This window comes from Dermochelys coriacea, chromosome 2, assembly GCF_009764565.3.
Source record: "Dermochelys coriacea isolate rDerCor1 chromosome 2, rDerCor1.pri.v4, whole genome shotgun sequence".
NCBI lineage: Eukaryota > Metazoa > Chordata > Testudines > Dermochelyidae > Dermochelys > Dermochelys coriacea.
In genome coordinates, this window is record NC_050069.1 from 92,513,224 (window position 1) to 92,539,185 (window position 25,962).

The window sequence follows — 25,962 nt, forward strand, 5'->3', positions numbered from 1 at the left end:
TATTTTGAATTGTAAGGCTTAGGTTAGTGGGTGGTTCTGGCTGACCCAGATGGGTCTGGCTCCAGAATTTGTGAAGTGAATAAATCTAAAAAGAATTGAGATTATTATACCATCAAGTTCTCTCTTGAAGTCTGAACAAATGACTTGAGAGAGAGAAATGTTTGCTTTTCGTTTGATTATAATTTCTCGCATCCAGTTAGACATCTGGATGCCCTTGTAATAGTCACTATAGAAAGAGAAACAGTAGTTGTGAATTAACACAATTCACAGAGTGTTATATTTTATTGTTTAAAACCTCGCTTTCTTTAAGATTTGAAATCCTTCAGGAAAGTGGAAGTCATTTATCTTTATTTTACTGCATCTACATTACATACAGTACATTTGAAAAATAATGGTGTGGTTTTAATGGTGTACCATCTCTTCTCAAAAATCTTTCCTCCATTTGTACTCTAACCTGAAAGTTTTGTCGGCATCTGGCAGTCACTTGCTGAAGATTAGACATGCTATATTACCTTGTGGGTGGTGTTTTTTGGATGTGAGGTTTAAGACTGGAGGATGATTTCAATACTAATGTAATGCATTAACAGAAAATTTCTGCTATGAATTTTACTACCACAGGAAAGATTGTTCTTGTTTAAAGGATATAGTAGGGGTTGGAAAACATGCTTTTTCATCCATTTCTGTAATTTACAGACCGACATTGAGCCTCATAACAGTCCTATGATGTGTATATATCGTGTTTTTATACACATTTTTCCCTAGTGCAATTGAGCCAGATACAAGTTAAGTAATTTGCTGAAAGTCACATAGCAAGTTAGTAGCTGAGCCAGGAATTATGGAGAGGCAATAGCTGTTGCAGACAGGTTACAACCAGCTTCCATTATAGAGCAACATATTAGCTTGCCCTGTAGCTTTGGCTTGGAAAATTTGATTGTCCTGATCATATAGAGATTTACTTTTCTGACAATGTTGCATACTTTTCCTATTAACTTAGATATACAACATTATTCTCAATAAACAGCAATTTGTGCATTACTAAAAACTTCTACAGCCAATTGATACATGTTAGTTGCTTCCCATTTCACATTATTGTTTAAAAGAAAATACCAAAATGTACTTAGTTACAACAGCAAAAACCACAACAACAATAACAAAGCTTTAAAATTCCATGGGTCAGAGTTAAAGTTATTTTGTTACAATGAAATGCATATTTCATCACACTGGATAAGAATAATGTGTTTGTTTATTATTTGGGAAATGTAAGATTTATGATGCTCTTAATTACAAGGACTTGTGTTTTTATAAATGATGTGATAGGTAAATACCTTGTAATTTAGCAATCTTAACTGTTACTTTTTTTAACAGGTTTGTGTGTGTGGGTGGGAGGGGTGTTTGTGTGGTTTTTTTTGTTTTGGTTTGTAATAGAACTAATGTTCCCTGTTCTAACAACGAGTTCTGGAGTGGGATACAAAAGCTTTTAAACTGCATACAGCAACAGTACATAATAGTTTTTAGGGCAGGAAGGGAAAGATAATGCCATCTCCAAACAAATCTGCAGTGTGAAATTTAGGTAGACAAAATGTAATTTTGTAAAGTGAATTTTGCCCAGCTTAGTAGGGCCAAGCACATCTATTCTTGTGGTAAGTGCCATGGACTCTTTAATTCACATAAAAGATAAGAGTCTTGGTTTTACATGTCTTCCAGAATGTAATTTCTGACAGCAAAGAGCTACCTTCCACTATGATAGGAAACTGTTGCTTTACTTCTGTCTCAGAGGGAAGACCATAGGCTTCTCTATCATCAATACTTTTTCTCGGGTTTCTGCATGAGCTTCTACAAAAGGTCCAGTCTGTAGTGAATTTACATGAGGGACCTTCCTAGTTGTATTTTTTGCCTTTTTTGGTGGAGCTGGGCTCTTATTTACTCAAGACAATGGGGCCAAGGTACGTTTAAGTGCCTCCAAACACAGAGAGAGCATCGCTTGTCTTTTAAAACTGCTCTCTATACTTTTAGGAGTAGGTGTGTTTGGGTTAGTTTGGTTTCAGGATGGTTTTCTTAATTATGGCATAGTCCTAGATATGAAGTACTTCCTAGATTCCCCAGAATCTGAGGCCAGAGTCTTTTGAATAAAGCAGTGGTTCTGAACCAGTGGCATGCAGAGGTCTTCCAGGAGTAACATCAACACATTTAGATATTTGCCTAGTTTTACAACAGGCTACATAAAAAGCACTAGCGAACTAAACTAAAGTAAAATATCATACAGACAATGACTTGTTTATACTGATCCATACACTATACCAGCGGTTCTCAAACTGTGGACAAGTTTGTTTTAATGGGGTCGCCGGTTAGACTCGATGGAGTCCAGGGCAGAAAACTTAAGCCTGAGTTTAAAGTGAGGTGAAACTTGGGGTACCCAAGAAAAATCAGACTCCTGAAAGTAGTACAGTAGTGTGGAAAGGGTTGAGAACCACAGGAATAAAGGGTCCAATTTGGGGGGTAGCAGCTAGAAGCTAACTTTCAGGGCTTTCTTTGCTAGGCTGCTAAAAGCAACAAACAAGCTGTCCTTCAAAGCAAAAAATAAATTTTGTTGTTTTAACATTGCCATAGTCATGCTACTATGGAGTTGTGTGCTCAGTTATTTGGTATTGAGGTTTCCTTGTAATTTTAAGAGTCAGTTCCAACTCATCTTTGATTTCCTGAGAGGATCTGCTATTCAAATTCCATTGTGTCAGCAAATCGGATTTCTTACTTGGAAATTTGTCTTCTGCCACTGGGATACACCAACCTGGTTTCAACCCTTTTTAACATTTCTTTTGGCCATACGGGGAAATTAGGCTGGATCAGTTTATTAATACTTACTTTCCAAATAGACAAGTGCTCTTTTGGAGAAGTAGTGAAAGGCTAGATGATATAAAATTCTTGAAACCAATTGATAGGTTGTATGTGAAAGTACTCAACAGTCCAAACTAATTTTTCTGAGACTTTGACTTCACTAATAATAATTCACCTTTTCTTCTTTAAATGTATAATTTTTCATGTTGCAACCATTTTAAAACATGAAGATTTGAGGAGGGAGGAACCATTGTGTTTCTTTTTAATTAAAACAAAACCTGAGAAATCTTCTCTTATTTGTCACATTTCCAATTTTCAGGAATTCTTTGAACATGCAAAAAAGCTCTGGGATGATGAAGGAGTAAAGGCATGCTTCGAGAGGTCAAACGAATACCAACTGATTGACTGTGCACAGTAGTAAGTGTTTATTTTTGTGTAATTAATATCCAAGAATGTAATGGATTATAATAAGTCTGAAAAAGATATTTATATTTGCAAGATTTGGGAGTTTGTGATGCACCAAACAACATTCTAATTTCTTACATATACAAAACATGCACAGCAAGAGTACTGATGGTTTTACTGTGTTGCTCAGTTACTAGACAGCTACACATTTTGCTGGTGCTATTCAACTGCTGAGGAAGGCTAAAGTAAAAGAAAAAGTTAGTGAGTCAAATAATTTTAAGTAACAGCTGTCTGTTTTGAAAAGTACTTACTTAGACCAATTTCAATTACAGTAAGTAATTAAGATTATTTTAAGAGAAAACACTTCTGAATTTTTATTTTGGATTACTCTGTATTTGAACATTTTAAGCATCAAGCCACATAGTAGTGAGATTGCTATTTTTTTCACATTTATTAAAGATTTTGAGATTTTTATCAAAAGCAATGTAAACCTACATAACTATTGTGTTTTTTCGGTATATTCAACAAACAAACAATAGCTGACAGTTCTTCTAAGAAACTAGCCAGTTTATCTTCTCAAAGGGCTACATCAAGTCAATCACTAAAAGTGTTAACACAAGTAACAATCCCTAAAAGGATTCACTTGATAGGATATGATTTACACAGAGTTCCAGTGGAAATGTCTGTATCTGAGGATATGGAGATGAAAATCCCAAACAGATTATGACACGTAGCACTTCTCTTTTAATTAAAAAGGAAATAGTTCACCAATATGCTAAAGCCACAACACTCGACAGTCACTAGAAATAATAACCCAGCTCTGAATTAGACTTTGTCCAAAAATATATATTTTTATGTGAATTGCTGTTACCAGAAATTTTGCCTTGAGAGTTGCTTCATGATTTAGGGTTTTTGAAGAGCAGGCTCTGGAGATCAGCCTGACTGATAGTTATGGTCAGCAGCAATATCTCAGGTCCACTGCAAAACTGAGAGTCCTGTTTTTTTGTTCTCTCTACTCCCTCTGTTTGGACTCGAGCAGAGAGACAAGAACACAAAGAAAACTCATTCCCTCACTTTTGCCATAAACTGACAGCTCAGTGCCATTGGGTCATTTCTCTCGTACATGCAAACATAGACACATTTACACATGACAGTGTGGTGGAATTTTGTATGTGTAGAAAGGAGCTCAGTGGGCATAGTTAGCCACAATTTGTGCATTCCTCGTTTACCTTGTGTAATCAGTTCATAGCCAGATTGACTGGAAATATCATTATTTAACTGAAAGTGGTGATTCTTGAATGATACAACAAACTCTGCAAAAGACCCTAAATTTGTGATTTCTGTTGATTTTTTTCTCTATGGTACAGATTTGGTCTGTGCTGATTGAAGTGTCCAGCATAAAGACAAATCCTACATATCTTTGCCAGTCATGTTTGGGGAAAGGGTAGGATACAATGGAACGGCATGAAACAAGTAAATTATTCCATTGTAATATTAATGGAAGTATGTTTATGTGAGGGTAAATAAACCTCAAATGGAAATTTTGGCATGTCGGAAAAGACTTATGCTCCTAAAAATGAAAGTGACAAAATGGGATTGGGGTCATTTCCGATATCTCAAAATGTTAAATTAAACTTTGCATTTTTCTAAAAGAATGTAACGAATAAGAGGGTTTTCTTTTCTACATGCCATGTCCCCTATTGCCTCCAATTGATCATTTATTTTTTGAGATAATCACCAAGAGTTTAACAATCTCAGTTAAAGAGAGAGTACTGTGCATTACTTTATCTAATCCAAATAGTGCTAGACAGAACTACTACTAAATCTGGTAATTTGGGATAGCTTTATTCGTTACAATTCTCAATGTAGTGCTTAGAACTTACATAATGTTTTCCATTTTCAAAGGGCTTCACAAACACTAATTATACTTAAAATACCATGTGAAGCAAGTAGGTTTTTGATTGAGTAAATGGAAGGAAAGTTATCAGGTGACTTCCCCGAGGCTGCAAAAGAAGTCAGGGTCAGAGCAGAGATTGGAACTCATGAATTCCGGTTTCCTACTTCTGTGCTTCACACGCACAGCTTTCTATCGGGAAAGATTATACTGCTGCTTAAAAATAGGTTAACATACTCTTATCTTGGGGGACAGATTGAAAATATTTCTGGCTTTAATCTGCTCCCCAAAACAGTCACTTGTCACTATTACACAGAAGCATTGATACAATAATGATGTAGTCAATGGATGAGTAATTATTGCTTTTTGTTTCTTATATATTTATATGTTATGTACTATATGATGACAGCAGCTACTTCATGTAGAAATGTGTACCTCCATTCCAGAAGCTGACATAATTTAGAACAGTAGAGTTATCTTGTTCCTTCTAAACTGAAGAATATAATATTTGATATGGAGATATACCTACCTCATAGAGCTGGAAGGGACTTTGAAAGGCCATCAAGTCCAGTCCCCTGCCTTCACAGCAGGACCAAGTACTGTCCCTTATTTTTGCCCCAGGTCTCTAAATGGCCCCCTCGAGGATTGAACTCAAAACCCTGGGTTTAGCAGGCCAATGCTCAAACCACTGAGCTATCCCTCTGTGCCCCCCCCCCTTGTGTCTGTGTAACACCAATAGACCCCAGTCGTTGGGATTGAACCTGAGACCTCTGGAGCTTAGTGTAATATTAAAAGTAAGTTTGAAATATTACTGGAAAAGATACACATTTTCCTCTATACATAGACAAAAGGCTTTGTACACAAGTACTAACTTTCTGTCTAAGGAGGACTGAATGGAATTCCATTTGGAGCACACTAATAGTTTTTCTTTATTTTGCAAAAAAAAAAGAGTAATGTTGAATGGTGGGTTTTTTTTTCTTTAAATAAAATACAGCTAGTTTAGTGTTTTGTGAAATGCATTTCACAGAACCAGAAGTGTATTCTTTACTCTGGCTTCTATTTTTCCTCTTTCTTTCTGGGCTGAAATACTTTGTCAACTTTTTTTTAAATAAATAAATCTCCTTACTTTTTATACTCTTCACAAATGTTAGAGGCACTGCACCTAAGAGATTAAATATGGTTCTGAGAATGCAAGAACCCCCTCATTCATTTATTTTTCCTTTAAATTCCACTTCTCTTATCTAGATTTTGGCAGTGTCATATGCAAAACCAGCCTATTGACAATGAAAGGGTTGGGGAATCATAATATTGGAGATTAAGTGAACACTGAAGTGTATTTTTGGGTACTCTAATACAGTGGTTCTCAACTAGGGATATGTGTAGGGATAGGGTTTTCGCAGAGGTCTTCCAGGGGGTACATCAACTCTTCTAGATATTTGGCTAGTTTTACAACAGGCTACATAAAAAGCTCTAGTGAAGTCAGTACAAACTAAAATTTCATACAGACAATGACTTGTTTATACTGCTCTATATACTATGCACAGAAATGTAAGTACAATATTTATATTCCTGTTGATTTATTTTATAATGATATGGTAAAAATTAGAAAGTAAGCAATTTTTCAGTAATAGTGTGCAAATACCTTCGTATTTTTATGTCTGATTTTGTAAGCAAGCAGGTTTTAACTGAGGTATAACTTAGGATATGCAAGACAAATCAGACTCCTGAAAGAGGTACAGAAGTCTGAAAAGGTTGAGGCCTGAAAAGGTTGAGGCCTGCTCTAATACTCTGGAAATTTAAATCCCTTGAGAGAAACACAGGGCTATGATTTAATGCTGCCCAGGTGCTGTCTAGAGCATAGGCAGTGTACTAGGCAATAAGGTTGGTTATTAAAAATTTCACTCCATAGCTGGTCACATGAAACAGACTTCTGAAAAATTATTACAACCCCAGTTTTAACTTCTTTACAAATTACGTTGTTTCTTCATGATTGTTTATTTTTATGCCATCTCTCACTACATGACAAACTTTAACTATGTGCCTGGAAGGGCTTTGTAAAGTATAGTCTTCTATGAATACAGAACTCCTCAAAATAAATGATAATTCAGTTATAAATGGGGAAAAAAACCAGGTCAGATCGCAGTTTGTAGAACTGATTTAAGTGTCCCTAACAGTTTAGGAGTGTGTTAAAGTAAATGGATTTATGGAAACCATGAGGTGTTGAGCTCCTTTTTATTTGTTAAGAGCATACCACGAAGACAATTAAGCTGATAGTGATTGATTGATGCTGTTTTACTGCTCAGTGGTGCATGTGAAAGCCGTTTGTGGTGAACAAGTGTGCATGTCACAAACCAACCTGCACCTACACACCCCATCATATTTCAGTGCTAATTGGCAGTATTTTTAGCAATCCCAGCAGAGAAACCAATGATTTTAGCAGTCAGAGACTGAATTGTTCTCTTCACCTTTTAAAAATAGGGTTGAGGTAGGCAATGTAGAAAGACTTAGGCTTTGCCTACACTATATAGCTTTTAGTGACACAGCTGTGTCACTAAAAGTCAGGCAGTGTAAATGGTTTGTCATCACTTTTGCCGACAAAATACTTCTACCCCCTATGAGCGGGGTTTGCATTATCGAGAGGAGAGCGCTCCTGCCAACAACGAGCCATTTATACTCCCACTTGTCATGGCAAAACTTTTATCTTTCGGGGCAGGGGGAGGGTAAAGCACCAGTGAATGACAAAAGTTTTGTCGTTCAATTGGCAGTGTAGACAAAGCCTTAATTTGATAACTACCCAAGGTGTACCAGTTCTTTGGGTAAACAAAGTTCTTTAGTGCGGTCAGTGCACACCCTTTTGAAGTACTCAAGCACCAATGAAAAATTTAAAATAATTTTGAAATATGGCTTTATCCTAGTAAAACATTATATATGAGAGCACTAATTTGAGTGACTAATTTGAAAAAAAAATTTATTCCATAAATTTTAACTTTATTTCGGTAACATCCACAAGCAGTATAAAATTTCCTTACATTTATTCATTATTCAAAATTACTAATGTTTGTGAGATATTTTAATTCTTTGGATTGATCTCGAACCATTTGCCACAAGTATTAATTATTCTGTATTCAAAACTTGGCTAGGTTGGTTAGTTCTGATTGACTGATCATCATTTATTTTTGTGTTCCCTGGCTGAGTGAGATTAACTCTGATAATCAGAAATAAGGCTTAAAGATGCCATTGGGGCTTTGACTCTCTCAGAGAAACACAGGAGTTTAAATAGTAGGAAAATAGATAAGCAGAATTAGTCAATTTAAAAAACAAAACTTTTTTCTTTCTGGGTCGCACAGACTTTGCTGAAGGCCTCATTCCTAGAAAAAATTTAGGCTACTATAAGATTTATTGGATGGTTTCAGTGTTTAAATTTAATTTGGTCTCATTGCATTCTTATAAAATAACTATGTGTAAGTGGGTGGTCCTAGCTGTGGAAAATGCATTCTGGCTCATATAATTTCTTCTGTTCTGGGACTTGGGGAAGATTTAGGGAACCCTGTCTCCTGCTTTGTCAACCAGTATTCTATCCTATATGAAATATGCCCCTTCTGGTATGCTCAAGTATGCAAGCCTAAAATCAGCTTTCTGCAAATATTTGTGCTCGTAAAGCTTGATTTTTCAAGTGTTCAGAAAAGCAAACACAAGCTTGGCCAAAGCAAATTTATTTTTATATTTGAGCTAATATACATGGAAAAAACACATATCCAGTTTTTTCTTCGCAGTTGCTCTCTCTTTGAGAATGGGGTTTCACTAGCTTCCTGAGTTGGCTGTTTTGTCAAAGTTTGTTGGACTACAATTACCTGCCCCATCTTCTCTCAATGTTGTTCTTTTCTGAGATCAGCCCGCTGGAACACTTCTTCTTTGCACTGGGAAAGTGTCTCCATCCTGCTTCAGCTTCTCCAAGCAAGGCCCGCTTGCTTAGCTGATGGGACCAAGCTGTTGGCAGACTCGCTCATCTCCTGTCTAAGTCTAGCATCTGAATTCCCAGTACTAGATAGGGTAATTAAAGAAAAGTTCTTCTTTGAGTGATTGTCCACATGCATTCCACTTCACAATTGGATACTTTGAGCCAACATTGGTGCTGTGCCTGCACCTTAGGTATCCTCGTGCCCTTACCACCGCCCAAGGTATAATCCAGAGGCCAGCCATCCTTCAGTTTCTTCTTACTGCCTGTGGCTGTGAAACAGTATCCTTGGCTGTATCAACTTCTTACACTCTGTGCAACTGAAATTATTTTTGTTTGTATTGTGACAAAGCTCCGAGCTAGTCTCAGTGGGTTTCATGCTTCCTGGCGGATTACGCTAGCCCCAGAGGCTCACTGTGACCCTCCATGAAGCCCTTCTCTCTCTAGAGGCAAGGGTCACAGCCTTCTGAGCCATTTTCATCATAAGCCAGCAAGGGAGGTGAGGAGAAGCTATCCTCCCTTGTACAGTTTCTGTTGTCTCCCAGTCTCAGTTATTAGTCGGGGAAGAGAGGGGGGAGTCCGGGGCTCCAGCCCAGGGACCCTGATAGTAGCAGCTCTTGGTAGCTGACTTTTTGGAAACAGGACAAGTACGATTTCCCTGAGCCACTTCCCTACAGCAGCCCCCACTTCCTCAATATCTATATCATCCTTACCTCAGGGCCTCCTTTCTTGTGCCTGATAAGGTTTGTACTGCTCCGTTTCTCCAGCAGTGTGGCTTCCTCCTACAGCTCCTGACACACACACACCCTCACCTGACTAAGTGGGAGGTTTTAACTAGTTTCAGCCAGCCACTGATTGGCTTCAGGTGTCCCAATCAACCTAGCTGTCTCCACTGCTTTCTGGAAGGATCTTAATTGGCCCCAGGTGTCTTGATTGGGCAACTACCATTTGATTACCATGGTAACAGGGATTTATTTAGGTATATCTGTACATTGATGATTGGTTCATTCAATCACTGCATCATGTGAACATCTCCATTCATGTGATCCTTCAACTTTTCTCTACCCTGGGTCTCCGCGTGATCAGAGATAACAGTAATGCTGATCCAAAAAATAGAGTTTACAGGGTCAGTGCTGACCCAAAAAATAGAGTTTACAGGGCCACAACAGCAAGAGCTTATCTGCCACAAGACAGATTCAGTACCATGGTAGACCTCATCAACCCAGCTTCAGGTTCACCCTCCAACATCTGTAAGACACTGCTCAGACTTCTGAGACACATGGCCTGCTGCACTAATGATACACAGCATGCCAGATTTCACCTATGTTGCATTCAAGGGGAGTTGAAATCCGAATATCTCCCAAACAGATATCATATGGACATAAGGGTATATTCTCCAGGTAAGTAAAGGGATATCATTTTCTCTACCTCTTGATAATTGATGGTTCTGCACTCAGCCAGGAAAGTCATCTGGATCACCTTCAACTCAAGGTCTATGGACCACTGAAGAGATTAACCTTGGCATAAACATCCTGGAGCTGAGAATTATTCAGCTAGCCTGCACAGCATTTCTACCCATTCTAAGTGGACTGACAGTCCAGGTCATGACAGACAACACAACAGCAAAGTTTTAGATCAGCAGACAGGGAGGAGAATGTTCATCTACCCCTTTGTCAAGAAGCTGTTTGCCTATGGAACTGTTCTGTTTGTAACCAGATCATAACAGTAGCTCTGCGTCTGTCAGGTTTGCAGAATGTCCTAGTTTACTGGATCAGCAGGCAATTCACAACTGACTACAAATGGATTGTCTAAGACTCCATCCTGCAGAGCATTTTTCACAGATGGAGTCACTCAAAAGTCAATCTATTCTCCACAGACAAAAATGTGAAGTGTCAGATGTTCTACTCAAGATGGGAGTCTGAGCCCAGGTTCTGTCAGATGCTTTCCTCATCTTATGGACTCCAGAGATAACGTATGCCTTCCCACCAATCCCATTAGTACCAAGGGTCCTAAAGAAATGCTGACAGGACTCAGCAGTAATAATCATACTAGCACCAGCTTGGCCCAGACAGTTCTGGTACTCCAACCTAATGAACCTGTCAGCACAACCCCTGATAACATTACCTGTCTTACTTGCATGATCTCCAAGAGAGAAGGGCAGATTGTACATCGGGACAACCAGTTATCCAGAAAGAACTCATGGCTATCAATCAGTTCTCTAAGGGTGTGCTTAGGAGCAATAACAACTCACCATCCCCCCCATATGGGGCCACATCATATTTTTCCCATCCCACAGTTGCTAGTGTCCTCAAGGGCTTTATTCATGTTTCCCTTAGTCCAGGAGTCTTCTCACTCCTGGGATCTTAATATAGTCTTAGCTAGGTTAATGCAGTGGTGCCAAACTTCTGTTGTCCCCCCGCTTACCAGTAATGGACTCTGTCTGCACCCCCCCTCCATTACTGCACAGTTGGCTCAGCAGAGGAGGTTGGGCTGAAAGTGGAGCTGGGGGCAGAACTGGGGATGGGGGTGGGGGTGTAAACTTTTTGGCCCTAGGGCCACCTCGGGTACAGAAATTGTATGGAGGACCAGGTAGGGAAGGCTGGGGGAGCTATGCCTCCCCAAACAGCGAGGCGTGGCCTGGCCCCTGCCACCATTCCAGCCCCCTGAAACTCCCAGCCCCATCCAACCTCCCCCCCCCCGCTCCACATCCCTGACTGCCCCCCGGGACTCCTGCATCCTATCCAAACACCCCTGCTCTCTGCCCCTGACCATCTCCTAGGATGCCTGTCCCCTATCCAATCCTCCTTTACCTGTGGGAAGGGGGGCTCGGTCCTTTCCCTGTGCGTTTCCCCGCTCGTTTGCCTGCTCTCCCTGGCAGTCGGGCAGGGCTCTCTCCCTGTCTGTGCTGGGGGCTGGGGCCAAACATGCTGGAGGTGGAGGGGGGCCCTGGTTTGCTCTGCCCCTGTCCCCGAAAGCAGGGCCCAGGCCCCTTGACCATTCCTCTGCAACCTTCCTTGCTCCTCACTTTCCCCCCTCGGAACTCCCCCTGACCACGCCGCCCTGGAGCACCGGGTCTGGCCGTGCTATAGCCCACAGCCGCGCTGCCCAGGTGCTGGGGGAACTGTGACTGTGAGGGAAGCAGGGAGGACGGGGAGCAGAAGGGATGGGGCCAGGGGCTAGCCTCCGCCCCGCTCACCAAGCTGCCGGGGAGTTGGACTGGCTCCTCTGCAAGCCTGTCCTGACCTCGCTCCCTGGCGTGAGCTCGGAGGCCAAAGGGAAGGGTTCTGCGGGCCAGATGTGGCCTGCGGGCCGGAGTTTGCCCCCCTCTGAGCTAGAGGCAGATCTGGCCTGGGGGCAGAGAGGGAATGATGGCAGAGCAGAGGGGAGAATGAAGTTGCGGCTGGGGGCAGAGCAGGGGGCGGAGTACAGCTGCAGCTGGAGGCAGAAAGGAACTGGGTGGCGCTCCCTCTCTGCCCCCTGGAATGGTCTTCTTCGAGCAGTGTCTCTATGGGTGCTCCACTTGAGGTGTCTGTGTGCCCCTGCCCCTCTAATCGGAGATTTTTGGTAGCAGTGTCCCGTTGAGCCCTCGCTTGTGCTCTCCCACTCTCCCTCATGGTCTGCATAGAGGCTATTTAGCACCACTAACCCCCCTCACTTCCTTCTCTACCGCCTTTGGCCTTTGACTGAACAAGTAGTTGTCTCTTCCTTATCTGTGTCATTAGCATAAGTCCCATTTGTTTTGTTACCTTTGTTCTCCCTAAAAGTACTCAGGCTAGTGTTTTGTTTTATTTTATTTTATTCCTTTGGTAGAAAAAGGAAAAGAACTTCACTTTCCTTCCCTGTCTGGGTGCATCCCCCCCGCCCCCAGGCATCTAGTAGACTCATAATTATTTTCTTTTTCAGTTTAAAAAAAAAAGAGTAAAGACGATGTTCTTCTGCATATTCCTCCTTGCTAGAGGATGTCAACCCCCTGCCCAGGGGCTTGCCTGGCTCTCTCTGCTCCAAGCGGTGCCTCTCCTGCCAGGAGTCAGTTCCTGGAATGGCCAGACACTCACTGTGCCTGGGAGACCCTCACAGAAGTGATTAAATAAATTTGTTAGTCTCTAAGGTGCCACAAGTCCTCCTTTTCACAGAAGTGCTTTACCTCCACACCTAAAACTGCAGCCTCACAGGAGCTGGGAGCTGAAGTAAAAATTCCTCCCTATAGAGAAAACACTTCAGTCTGCAGGGGACTCTGGTGCTTGTTGATCCCGGAGCTTTCACTTCAAAAGGGGTCGAGTGGTGAAGAGGAGAAGAGAGAGAGAGAAAAAGAAGCAGCAGCTACCAGCAGACTCCCACTGGAAAGGCTCCTCTGAGCAACTGGCCAGCCAGACGGGTGTTCCCCAGTGCGGCCACCTCCACCTCGGTAGGACAATACCAGCAGAGGCACCTCCTGCTGTGAGCTCAGCTGCGGCTCCAGTTCCGCAGGGAAGCTCTGGAAGCTGAAACCTGAGAAGGAGCTTCCTGCTGTGAGCTCTGCTCTCCGCACCCACAAGGGGCTTCTGTAAGCTCTGTGCTGCTCTGAGTTCTACTCTGGGCAACTACTGCATGGAGAGGGCACAGTTACCGTACCATCTCTGAAAGAGCAGCACAGACAAGCCTGCTGTCAGCTCTGCTTCTGCACCGGGACACCAGAGGCTTCCATCCTCATGCTCTGAGGCAATGGTACCGTCCTCTAAGGAGAGGGGACAGTTATCGTACCATCTCCAAAAGAGTGGCATAGAGAAATCCTTTGGTACCAGATGCAACAAAACTCCCATCCAGGAGGTGTTCTGCACCTTCCCAACCATTGATACCAACTACAGACACTCTGCTGGGGTTCCGGATGAGTGCATGGTAACACAGGTACTCTGATACTCTGGAAACCTGTGGCCTCAGTACCCAGGGAGAGACAATTACCATACCATCTCTAAAAAAGTGGCACCAACTTTTTGTTCTGGGAAAAACTCTCATTTAGGGAGTGCTCTGCCCAACTATCGGTACTGACAATGTACCATGGACCCTCCTCTGTGGTACCAAATAAACCCATGGTACTGCATGAGCTCTGGTACCCTAGAGACCTGGGGAAGAACTACAATCCCCATTACTTGGTACCAGGACCCCAGTATCGAGCACATCCTGACACTCAGAATCGCTCTTAGCACTGGGCAGTATATTGCCAATACCCCAGTCAACAGCACCCTTGCCTACTGACAAATCTGACGCTGGCCAGGAGGAGATCATTCCCTGGCCTCTCAAGGGAGACCACCACCACACTACAAGGGTCATCCCCAATTCCGTACTGCCAACCGTCCATGCCTGCCTTCCTGCCTCTCCCTCCCAAGGCCATATTGTAACTCTTTGGGTATATACACATACGTTGCGACAGTCTCGGGTGTCTCTCAGGGAGAGTCCACCAGATGGTTTGCTACAGCCTGGCACCTGAGCCAGGGCAGGAGAGCACCTAACCCAGGTCAGAAGAAAACTTTTTCAGAACAGGAAAGAAGGCGGAAGGGGAAAAAAAGAGGGGGGAAAAAACCACCTGAAGAGGAAGCTACCTCTTCAGCACACTTCTCCTCATCTCTCCCAGATGAGACTGTGTTGCCCATCCCTCATCACTAGGTGAAGATTTAAGAACTTTCTGGATCTTACCAAGAGGGTGGCAGACGAGCTGCAGATTCCCTTACAGGAGGTGGCAGATACACATCACAAGTTGGTGGAAATTCTGCACGCTACCTTCTCATCTAGAACTGTCCTCCCAATTAATGAGTTGATTCTAGATCCTACCAAAATCATCTGGCAAAGCCAGCCTCCATCGCACCAACCAGCAACAGAGTGTAAATAAAAACAACCCTACATCTCTGCCCAAAGAGGCAGACTTTTTGTTTTCAACATCCGCAACCCAACTCCATCATAGTGGATGTGGTTAATGTATGAAGCAAGCAACATAATGCCAAGTCAACTCCATACGATCAGGCTTCGCAAGATGATGTATTCATCAACACCATTACTGTTTAGAGTCGTAAATTACCAAACTGTCACGGCCAAAACAATTTTGTTAATCTTGGGAAACCCAGGATGTTTCTGAAACATTACTGGAAACACATAAAGAACTGATTCAAACCATTCTTAGAGAAGGTCAGTTAATAGCCAGACCGGTCCTAGAGACACCACTGGATGTAGCTGTTACAACTGCCTGCCCAGTCTCTATAGACAGTGGTACTGAGGAGGGTTGTGGTTTTATTTTGTTTTTTGTTCACTAGACCTCTCTAGATTGCCCAAAGAGCTACAGGCTTCCAATTTGAAGGGCCAAACTCTTTGCAGAGAAGACAGATATTCTCTAAACATCCTGAAGGATTCTCGGACCACGCTACACTCCTTAGGAATCTACATGTGGAACAGAAGAGAAGATATACCTCTCAATCACACCACAGATCACGATCTTCTCAATACTCACCATCTCTGTGCTGTTATGAGCCACAGTGTAAGAGGCCCAGGGCTCAAAAGTGAGAAGAGTCTGCACCCCAGTCCATGACCTCTCAAACTGCCTCTTATAAGCACTTTGATGAACTGGTCCTGGGCCTGAACAATGATACCTTACAGCATCAGCTGCCATCTATACCCCGTCACGCCACTCAGAAGTCACCTTACCTTACTTCACCGCAGTTAGGACCAGCTCTAGAGCAAAGAGATTGATTTCTAGCCCTGAACTTACAGCGTGCCTACTTCCATATCTCAATATAACCATCTTACAGGAGATTTCCTACTGCTTACCTTTGGGGCAGGATCATTATAGGTACAGACTGCTCCACACAGGGTAGTCTCCAAGGTTCACTTTATTGTAGTGGCATACTACCCCGGTACAGTGGCTGGACTTTATCACACCAACCTGCTGCAGTACAAACGAGAGTGCTCCTCTTACTACCCACATTCACCACCCTGGGACACGTTTCTCCCTAATATGCTGGGGAGCTCCCCTACACAACAACAAGGTTCAGGACAAATGGCCTTCCACAGAAATGACCTTCCATATCACTCTTTTGGGGCTAAAAGCTGTCAGGAGTGCCTGTGCACAAACTCTGCCTTTTTATCAAAAACAACACACAAAGGTTATGGATTTAATGTGACCTGTATGTTTTGTATAAACCTTCAAGGAGCTGCCAGATCTCCCTCCCTCTGCAAGACAGCATTCAAACTTTGGAATTGATGCACCCATCATAATGTGCTCAATGTGTCTGTCTACAAGGGATAACCAACAGTCTCAGTTGGAATTTTCTCACGACAATGAACGTATACTGAATTCACAGGTGCTTCAAGATATAGCCATCCTTTGGGGAAACATTCACTGGCAGTTGCTCTCATCTTCCCAGCAGACAGGGCCCACTTGTATGACTTTTCCCAGTTTCCTACCCTATCCAAGATTCTGCTAAAAATTCAACGAAACAAAGCGAGAGTTATTGTGATTGCCCCTCTTGACTATGACAAGTCTGGCTCCCTTACCTGATGCAGATGGCAATATGCCCTCTTGTTCCTCTGACATAAGCCCATTCCTCACCCACTCTCTCAAAACAATGGGCTGACCCTTCACCCCATCCCATAGGTCCTCTGCCTCCAGGCTTGGATCTTTCTTTGTTCCAAGGCTTAGAAGCAGAATTCTCTGACAAGCTGAAACACATGTTGCAACACAACCACAAGTTGACCACTCCACATACCTATCTACAAAATGGAAACGACTCCAAGTTTGTACCATCCCAAACAGACAGACCCAACCTCATCTTTCCTCTCTCTGATTTTGCACTACATTTTAAACTCTCACTCAGCTCCCTTAAGGTACATCTCATGGCGAAAATGGCTTCCCACTTGGAGTTTGCTCAACCACTAATGCATAGACTCTTTAAGGGCATTGAGACACTCTTCCCCCTTGTGACACCACTCGCTCCAGCCTGGGACTTCAATCTAGTTCTCAGGGCTTGGACTAGACCTCCCTCCAAGTCGAGGGCAACTTGTTCTCTCTTACACCTGTCCATGACGACAGCATTTCTAATTGTCATCACCTCAGCTAGACACATAGGAGAAATAACGGGCCTGATAGCACAGCCATCATTCACAGCCTTTTGTCTTTAAAAAAAAAAAAAAAAAAAAAAAACTAAAAACAAAACAAAAACCTCTAAGGCCATATCCCAAGTTTCTCCCTACTTTTTCTGCACTTTCCATATGAATCAACAGATCCATCTCCCTGTTTTTTCCCAAAACCACATTGTGACAACTGGGAGACAATTGTGCATATGCTAGATATTAGAAGGACATTAGCATTCTACTTGGACAGGACTAAGGACTTCAGGAAATCCCTTAAACTCTTCCTTTCATCCACAGAAAGATCCAAACGCTCTGTGATATCTCCTCAAAACCATCCAAATGGGTCTCTAATTGCATTAATCACTTAGCAAGGGCGCAACTTGCTTCCGTCCATACACGCTCCATGAGATCAGTTCCTACCTCAGTCTCATTCCATAGGGATACCCCTATCTCCCCAATCTATAGAGCAATGATTGGGGCCTCTGTCCATACTTTCACAGAACATTATGCCATCACTGAAGATTTGGCCACTGACACCATCTTCGACTCCACAGTACTCTCTGTAATAAAAGACTTTGCTCTGAAGTTCCAGCCTCCAGTGGTGGGTACTGCTCCGGAGTCACCTAAAGTGACTACATCTGTAGTATGCAAGGTCCTGGAAAAAATTTTGAAGGAGAAATTAGTTAAGGACATTGAAGTCAATGGTAAATGGGACAAAATACAGCATGGTTTTACAAAAGGTAGATCGTGCCAAACCAACCTAATCTCCTTTTTTGAAAAAGTAACAGATTTTTTAGATAAAGGAAACGCAGTGGATCTAATTTACCTAGATTTCAGTAAGGCGTTTGATACCGTGCCACATGGGGAATTATTAGTTAAATTGGAGAAGATGGGGATCAATATGAACATCAAAAGGTGGATAAGGAATTGGTTAAAGGGGAGACTGCAACGGGTCCTACTGAAAGGCGAACTGTCAGGCTGGAGGGAGGTTAGCAGTGGAGTTCCTCAGGGATCGGTTTTGGGACCAATCTTATTTAATCTTTTTATTACTGACCTTGGCACAAAAAGTGGGAGTGTGCTAATAAAGTTTGCAGATGATACAAAACTGGGAGGTATTGCCAATTCAGAGAAGGATCGGGATATTATACAGGAAGATCTGGATCGCCTTGTAAACTGGAGTAATAGTAATAGGATGAAATTTAATAGTGAGATGTGTAAGTTTATGCATTTAGGGATTAATAACAAGAATTTTAGTTATAAGTTGGGGACGCATCAATTAGAAGTAACGGAAGAGGAGAAGGACCTTGGAGTATTGATTGATCATAGGATGACTATGAGCTGCCAATGTGATATGGCTGTGAAAAAAGCTAATGTGGTTTTGGGATGCATCAGGAGAGGCATTTCCATTAGGGATAAGGAGGTTTTAGTACCATTATACAAGGCACTGGTGAGACCTCACCTAGAATATTGTGTGCAGTTCTGGTCTTCCATGTTTAAAAAGGATGAATTCAAACTGGAGCAGGTACAGAGAAGGGCTACTAGGATGATCCAAGGAATGGAAAACTTGTCTTATGAAAGGAGCTTCGCTTGTTTAGCCTAACTAAAAGAAGGTTGAGGGGAGATATGATTGCTCTCTATAAATATATCAGAAGGATAAATACAGGAGAGGGAGAAGAATTATTTAAGCTCAGCACCAATGTGGACACAAGAACAAATGGGTATAAACTGGCCACCAGGAAGTTTAGACTTGAAATCAGACGAAGGTTTTTAACCATCAGAGGAGTGAAGTTTTGGAATAGCCTTCCAAGGGAAGCAGTGGGGGCAAAAGATCTATCTGGTTTTAAGATTCTACTCGATAAGTTTATGGAGGAGATGGTATGATGGGATAATGTGATTTTGGTAAGTAATTGATCTTTAAATATTCAGGGTAAATAGGCCTAATCCCCTGAGATGGGATATTAGATGGATGGGATCCGAGTTACAGGAAAGAATTTTCTGTAGTATCTGGCTGGTGAATCTTGCCCATATGCTCAGGGTTTAGCTGATCGCCATATTTGGGGTTGGGAAGGAATTTTCCTCCAGGGCAGATTGGAGAGGCCCTGGAGGTTTTTCGCCTTCCTCTGTAGCATGGGGCACAGGTCACTTGAGGGAGGCTTCTCTGCTCCTTGAAGTCTTTAAACCATGATTTGAGGACTTCAATAGCTCAGACATAGGTGAGGTTTTTCGTAGGAGTGGGTGGGTGAGATTCTGTGGCCTGCGTTGTGCAGGGGGTCGGACTAGATGATCAGAATGTTCCCTTCTGACCTTAGTATCTATGAAAGTGGAGCACTCATAGGGACATTACTCAAAGAAGAAGAGGAAGATACTCACCTTGTGCAGGAACGATAGTTCTTCGAGCTGTGTGTCCCTGTGGGTGCTCCACAACCCGCCCTCCTTCCCTCTACTTCGGAGTTCTCTATAGGGCTCTGTGGTAGAGAAGGAAGTGAGGGGGGTTCGCCCGTGCAGTGCTAAATAGCCTCAAGGCAGACCATGAGGGAGAGAGAGCACATGCGTGTGTTCAGTGAGACACTGCTACCAAAAATCTCCAATTAGAGGTGCAGGGGTACACAGACACCTAAGGTGGAGCACCAATAGGGACACGCATCTCGAAGGACCATCATTACTGCACAAGGTGAGTAACTTCCTCTTTCTCCATGCCCCCCCAGGTGGGCATGCCCCACAGTTTGGGGACCACTGGGCTAATGGGTTCTCCCTTTGAGCCCCTAGCAATGTGCCCATAGTATCATCTATTTATGAAAATGGCCTTTTTATTAGCAATAACAGAAGCCAAAAGGATAGGGGAAATTCAGACTCTTATTGCTGGTCCATCTTACACAGTGGTCCATAAGAATAAAGTGACCCTGAGGCCTCAACCTGAATTCATACCAAAGGTTGTTTTAGACTTCAGTTTCAGTCAGGTGATTCATCTGCCATAAAAATCTCTTAAATTTGCTCCAACCCCACCTCTGACCTAGGAGATCACATCTTGCAGGTCACGAGAAGTGGAATCCATGTGGACAGTCACTTGAAGAGAGAAACACAGTTATTGTAAGGTAGTAAATGTTCTTTTCTAATTTCCAGTTATAGACATTTTAGCTGTCAAATCCTGAATATGATAGTGTGTGACAAAGACCCCTAATGAGAGAGGCTTCACCAAACAGGAGAAGAGAATACTTTATTCAGGTTCCTAAAGGAGAATGTGGCATTTGGTTATGAAGGCCAGCATTTGAAACAAAGGCCAGAAATACTTCCTTTGTTTAATGGAGAGCCCTGAGTACATACCATTTGTAACTATTCCTGTGGCTTCTAAATATGACTGTAACAATCTGTGCCCAGACTCCATGCAAGTTGTTAACAGTTCAGAAACTGGAATAGCTGCTAAGAGGGAACTGGGTAACAAGGTAACTTATAGTCCTGGGTAGCCCAAAAACCATCACAGGAACTCAATAACATGGTTTCAGAAACTCGTCTATCCTGGAGATTAGAATATGCTAAAGTCATGTTTGCAAAAATCTGTGTTTGAAAATGGTTGTCAAATACAGTTCTGCTTTCACAGAATACTGATGTGATTAGGCCCTATGATGGTGTCCCCTGAATCGATATGTGGACACAGTTGGCAACAGGCTTTTTTGCAAGGATAGGTTCCTGGGTTAGTGGTTCTGTTGTGTGGTGTGTGGTTGCTGTTGAGTATTTGCTTCAGGTTGGAGAGCTGTCTGTAAGCAAGGACTAGCCTGTCTCCCAAGATCTGTGAGAGTGATGGGTTGTCCTTCAGGATAGGTTGTAGATCCTTGATGATGCGTTGGAGAGGTTTTAGTTGGGGGCTGAAGGTGATGGCTAGTGTTATTTTCTTTGTTGGGCCTGTCCTGTAGTAGGTGACTTCTGGGTACTCTTCTGGCTCTGTCAATCTGTTTCTTCACTTCAGCAGGTGGGTATTGTAGTTGTAAGAATGCTTGAGAGAGATCTTTTAGGTGTTTGTCTCTGTCTGAGGGGTTGGAGCAAATGCGGTTGTATCATAAAGCTTGGCTGTAGACAATAGATCGTGTGGTTTGATCTGAGTGAAAGCTGGAGGCATGTAGGTAGGAATGGCAGTCAGTAGGTTTCCAGTATAGGGTGGTGTTTATGTGACCATCGCTTATTAGCACTGTAGTGTCCAGGAAGTGGATGTCTTTTGTGAACTGGTCCAGGCTGAGGTTGATGGTGGGATGGAAATGGTTGAAATCATGGTGGAATTCCTCAAGGGTTTCTTTTCCATGGGTCCGGATGATGATGATGTCATCAGTGTAGCGCAAGTAGAGTAGGGGCATTAGGGGACGAGAGCTGAGGAAGCATTGTTCTAAGTCAACCATAAAAATGTTGGCATACTGTGGGGCCATGCGGGTACCCATAGCAGTGCCGCTGATTTGAAGGTATACTTTGTCCCCAAATGTGAAATAGTTATGGGTGAGGACAAAGTCACAAAGTTCAGCTACTAGGTTAGCCATGATATTATCGGGGATACTGTTCCTGATGGCTTGTAGTCCATCTTTGTGTGGAATGTTGGTGTACAGGGCTTCTACATCCATAGTGGCCAGGATGGTGTTTTTAGGAAGATCACCAATGTATTGTAGTTTCCTCAGGAAGTCAGTGGTGTCTCAAAGATAGCTGGGAGTACTGGTTGCGTAGGGCCTGAGGAGGGAGTCTACATAGCCAGACAATCCTACTGTTAGGGTGCCAATGCCTGTGATGATGGGGCGTCCAGGATTTCCAGGTTTATGGATCTTGGGTAGCAGATAGAAAACCCCAGGTCAGGGTTCCAGCGGTGTGTCTGTGCGAATTTGGCCCACCTTGATTATCACAGAGTTAAGGCTGGTGTTTAGAACCTTAACTGAGAATTACTAGAATTTGTGATGTTTGGCTTTTTAAAAAATACAGTGTTCCAATGAGGGCCTATTTGGTTAAAGGTTAAATATTTAAATATTTTAAAAATTTAAATTGACTTTTTGAAGTTTTTTCTTTTACAGATATTTAAAGAAACAAACAATGCCCCCCTCCATTTCAGTGAAGAAATGTTCACTAAAAAACCTGTAATTTAAGGACATTTTTTATAATAATTTTTTTTACAGTTTACTAAAGTAACAGAAAGATGCCTTTTATTTACCCACGGTTCTGTTCTTTGGCTTAATAGGTAATGTCCATCTAGGACACAGACAATTCATGACTATATATGTAAATAATAAAACCTGACAAAACATCATATTCCTACTATCAGATCAAGGAAAGGTAAACGTCCACATGTTAGTTACAATAAGCATGGAAATTGTTTAACTCCAGAATTCTTTAATATGAGTCGCTGGTTTGTAGCAGCATCTTAAAATAGTGCAACAATAAAAGTACAAGCTGACTGGAATCTTGTGTTCAAGATTTGTCAAGTGAATTAGAAAAAGATGTTGTAGATCATTCTGTCGACCCAGCAGAAATGTATCCACTTTTGTTTGTCGATATTCTCCACCAGTCAAGTGGAAGAATAGAATGAGATATGACCAAACAAGCTTTATTGTATGTTTTACAGAATTGTAAAAATCTTTTACAGGCAAGTTAGGTGTATTTATTCAACTTTCTCCAATTCCTGTTGAAATATGGAACTTAATTAAATGCATTGTTTTGAAACTTACTGTTGAGTGTGTGTGTGTGTGTGTGTGTGTGTGTGTGTGTGTGTGTGTGTGTGTGTCTCTCTCTGTGGAAGAGATTAGTTGATTGACTAATAGCTTAGCCCATTCGAACTCTATCATTATGTAACATAAATATATTTTACATTTTTCTTGTGGATTTTTTTGCCTTGTTCTATAGAAAATGTATTCAATGTTCTGTTATCTCAAACCTAACATTCCATGAAATATCTGTTTAATTATAATAACTTTAATTTGATGTTTAAAAAATAAAAAACTATGGGCGAATTGGACAATTAGTGGCAGATTTTAAGGGATACTGTCAAGTTATTTAAACTTCAAGTTTGACTTTCTTTAAACTTTTAGTGCACTTCTTCACTGACAGATGGTCTGTTTTCAAATTGATCATTGTGCACCACTGAGTAATTTAAAGAACAAAGAGAGAGATTTATTTCTTGAGGGACTGCACACTCACCAGACTCTTCATACATGCTATTTTCTGTCTTAACATATGTGCACTGCTTTTTGCTCTACAAGAAGTCGAGGGTTGGTGGTGCTTGTTTTTCTAATTTAATGCTGCATTGACAGATTTGCAAAAAGAAAAATGGTGGAATGTGGAAGTTAAGAGATACAAAAATTAAATAAGTTTTATGCGGTATTGGGAAAATGTCAGGGCTAAGCCCCTGTACTTGAAAAAAGAAATTTTACACCTCAGACTAAACCAGAGTGGGTTCTTGTTGTTTTTCAGCTGAATTGCAACTCTGGTTTTCAGGTAAGTCAGTAAAGGAGTCTAAGCAGTTGGAGTGTCCCTAATTAAATTTAAGCTAAATTTGTCTCTCCTAATACAACAATAACGCTGCCCCCCAGAAAGTTTATTTTAACTTTAACCAGTTAAGTTGTTTTTATTATATAAACACTGTTCTTCCTCTTCCATATACTCTTTTCTGATTTAATTATGACTGTTTTATATGGACTTTTTATGCAAAGATTAATTTTAGCCTAAATTAAGTTGTAGGAAAAGAAAAGATATGAAACGTATCGGGAAACTTCCCAGAGCAAAATCCCAGAGAATTCCCAGGTTTCAGAGTAGTAGCCGTGTTAGTCTGTATCCGCAAAAAGAAAAGGAGGAGTTGTGGCACCTTAGAGACTAACAAATTTATTTGAGCATAAGCTTTCGTGAGCTACTGTTCACTTCGTCAGATGCATTCAGTGGAAAATACAGTGGGGAGATTTATATACACACACAGAGAACATGAAAAAATGGGTGTTACCATACACACTGTAATGAGAGTGATCAGGTAAGGTGAGAATTCCCAGTTAATCACAGGAAGACTGTTTGTTTGATTGTATTTAAATTCTAAAATGTGCAAATTTTGAATTAAAAAATGGGCCTAATTTCTTTGGCTTTTCTGAAAACAGTGTTTAGTTTTTACTTTCCCTTCATCATGAAAGTTTTTTTTAATTACATCACCATAATTTATGTTTGAAATTCAGAAAATATTCAATTTGGAAATTGGCATTCTGAATTTCAGGTATGAATTTTGGATAATTATTTGTCTAATTTTCCTGACAAAAAGTTAGGAAGAAAAATATAAATGATTGCCACAGAAATAATTGCTTATGCCTTATCTACACACAAAAGTTTTGCCAGCTCAACTATGTCATTTAGGAGGGTGAAAAAATCACACCCCAACCAACATAGACGTGCAAACAAAAGCCATACTATAGATGAAGTTATTCCTGCAAAAGAATTATTTTGCTGGTTTAATCATCCCACGTCTTCACTAGGAAGGATTGCTGGGAAATTGCCAGGAAACCTTTTCTAGGGTAGACAAGACCTTAAGAAATTCTCTTCTTCAGTAGCATACTAAGCTTTATACAAATATATGACACCCTGCCCCGAAGAGCATACAATCAAAAAGACAAATAGACACCGGGTAGACAAAAGTGGATACAGGGATAAATAAAGGTGGTGATTGTCCATATCTTGGCCCCAGTTTGCACTGAGAAGTGCATGGGGGCAGATTTAAGGTCCTTGATCATACAATGTTGTTCTTTTGTTTTCCTGTAACTTGGGTTATCAACCATCCCTCATTGCCTCTCTATCTGCCATTTCTAGTCAGTTTCTTGTAGGCAGTGGATCTTCTTGAGGGATTTGAATTCAGAGAACGTGATGGCCTTTCAGACCAGCTCAGATGTTTCTGATTGAGGAAAAAAATCCTGAGTAATGCTGAATTACCTCTAGTTTTATATACAATGCTGAGTACACTGCTGATGCTTGAAAAATATTAATTAGCAACCCACGCTGCAGAAATGGTAAAGTTAAGAATTTCCTATTAAACTTATTCATGGAATTGTAATAATGTCTTTATAAAACCAATCTCCACACCTCAGACAAGGCACTCAGAGTGATGGCCATTATGTTAAAAGGATGATTAAAATACAACTAAAATTTTCTTTAAAATCCTCTTTAAAAAGTAAAACCATTTTTGAGAGTGAGGTAGGGATGGGGCAAAAGGGGATTGGATGGGGAAAGACAATAAATGTGAGCCAACAGTGAACATAATACATTAATCAATAAAACTATTTTTAAGCAAAAGTGACAGATATTCAGGGTAAGCAGTTGTTCCATACCCCTGGACACACCACAGCAAGAACCTAATAGCCTCAGGAATGAAGACACAATAATAGGCAAGTGGTGTGAGAGTGTAGATTCCTACCAGGATGTGGCTCAAGAAAAAGGAATGAAGCATAGCAAAGAACTACACCATTTAAGGTCTTAAAACCCAATAAAGCAAACTCACTGTAAAGTAAATATGCCACTTCATAGGCAAACATTGTAAAAAGCACAGGCCAAGCCAATATTCACAAATCAGTAAACATACATGCTGAGGCATTCTGAACAATTTGTATGCCTTACTAAGAGGAAATTACCATAATCAAAACTAGAGTTGCTGTTTTGTGATTGTCATAGGCTAAAGGAGCAAACTACAAAAATTACACAATTGAGAAGATAATTAAAAAGACAGCAACAACAACACACACACACACACACACACACACACACACACACACACACAGCCAGTACCTTTCTATGG

General features: G+C 41.5%; 1 protein-coding gene across 2 annotated transcripts in view; it reads left to right on the plus strand.

Annotated features, from left to right (window-relative positions):
- GNAL (G protein subunit alpha L) overlaps nucleotides 1-25,962 on the plus strand; it is a 328,963-nt gene that overhangs the window by 237,101 nt on the left and 65,900 nt on the right. For both annotated transcript variants that reach the window (XM_038392217.2, XM_038392218.2), the window contains exon 5: nucleotides 3,152-3,249. In XM_038392217.2, the coding sequence (XP_038248145.1) occupies nucleotides 3,152-3,249 (98 nt within the window). The remainder of the gene's footprint in view (nucleotides 1-3,151; nucleotides 3,250-25,962) is intronic.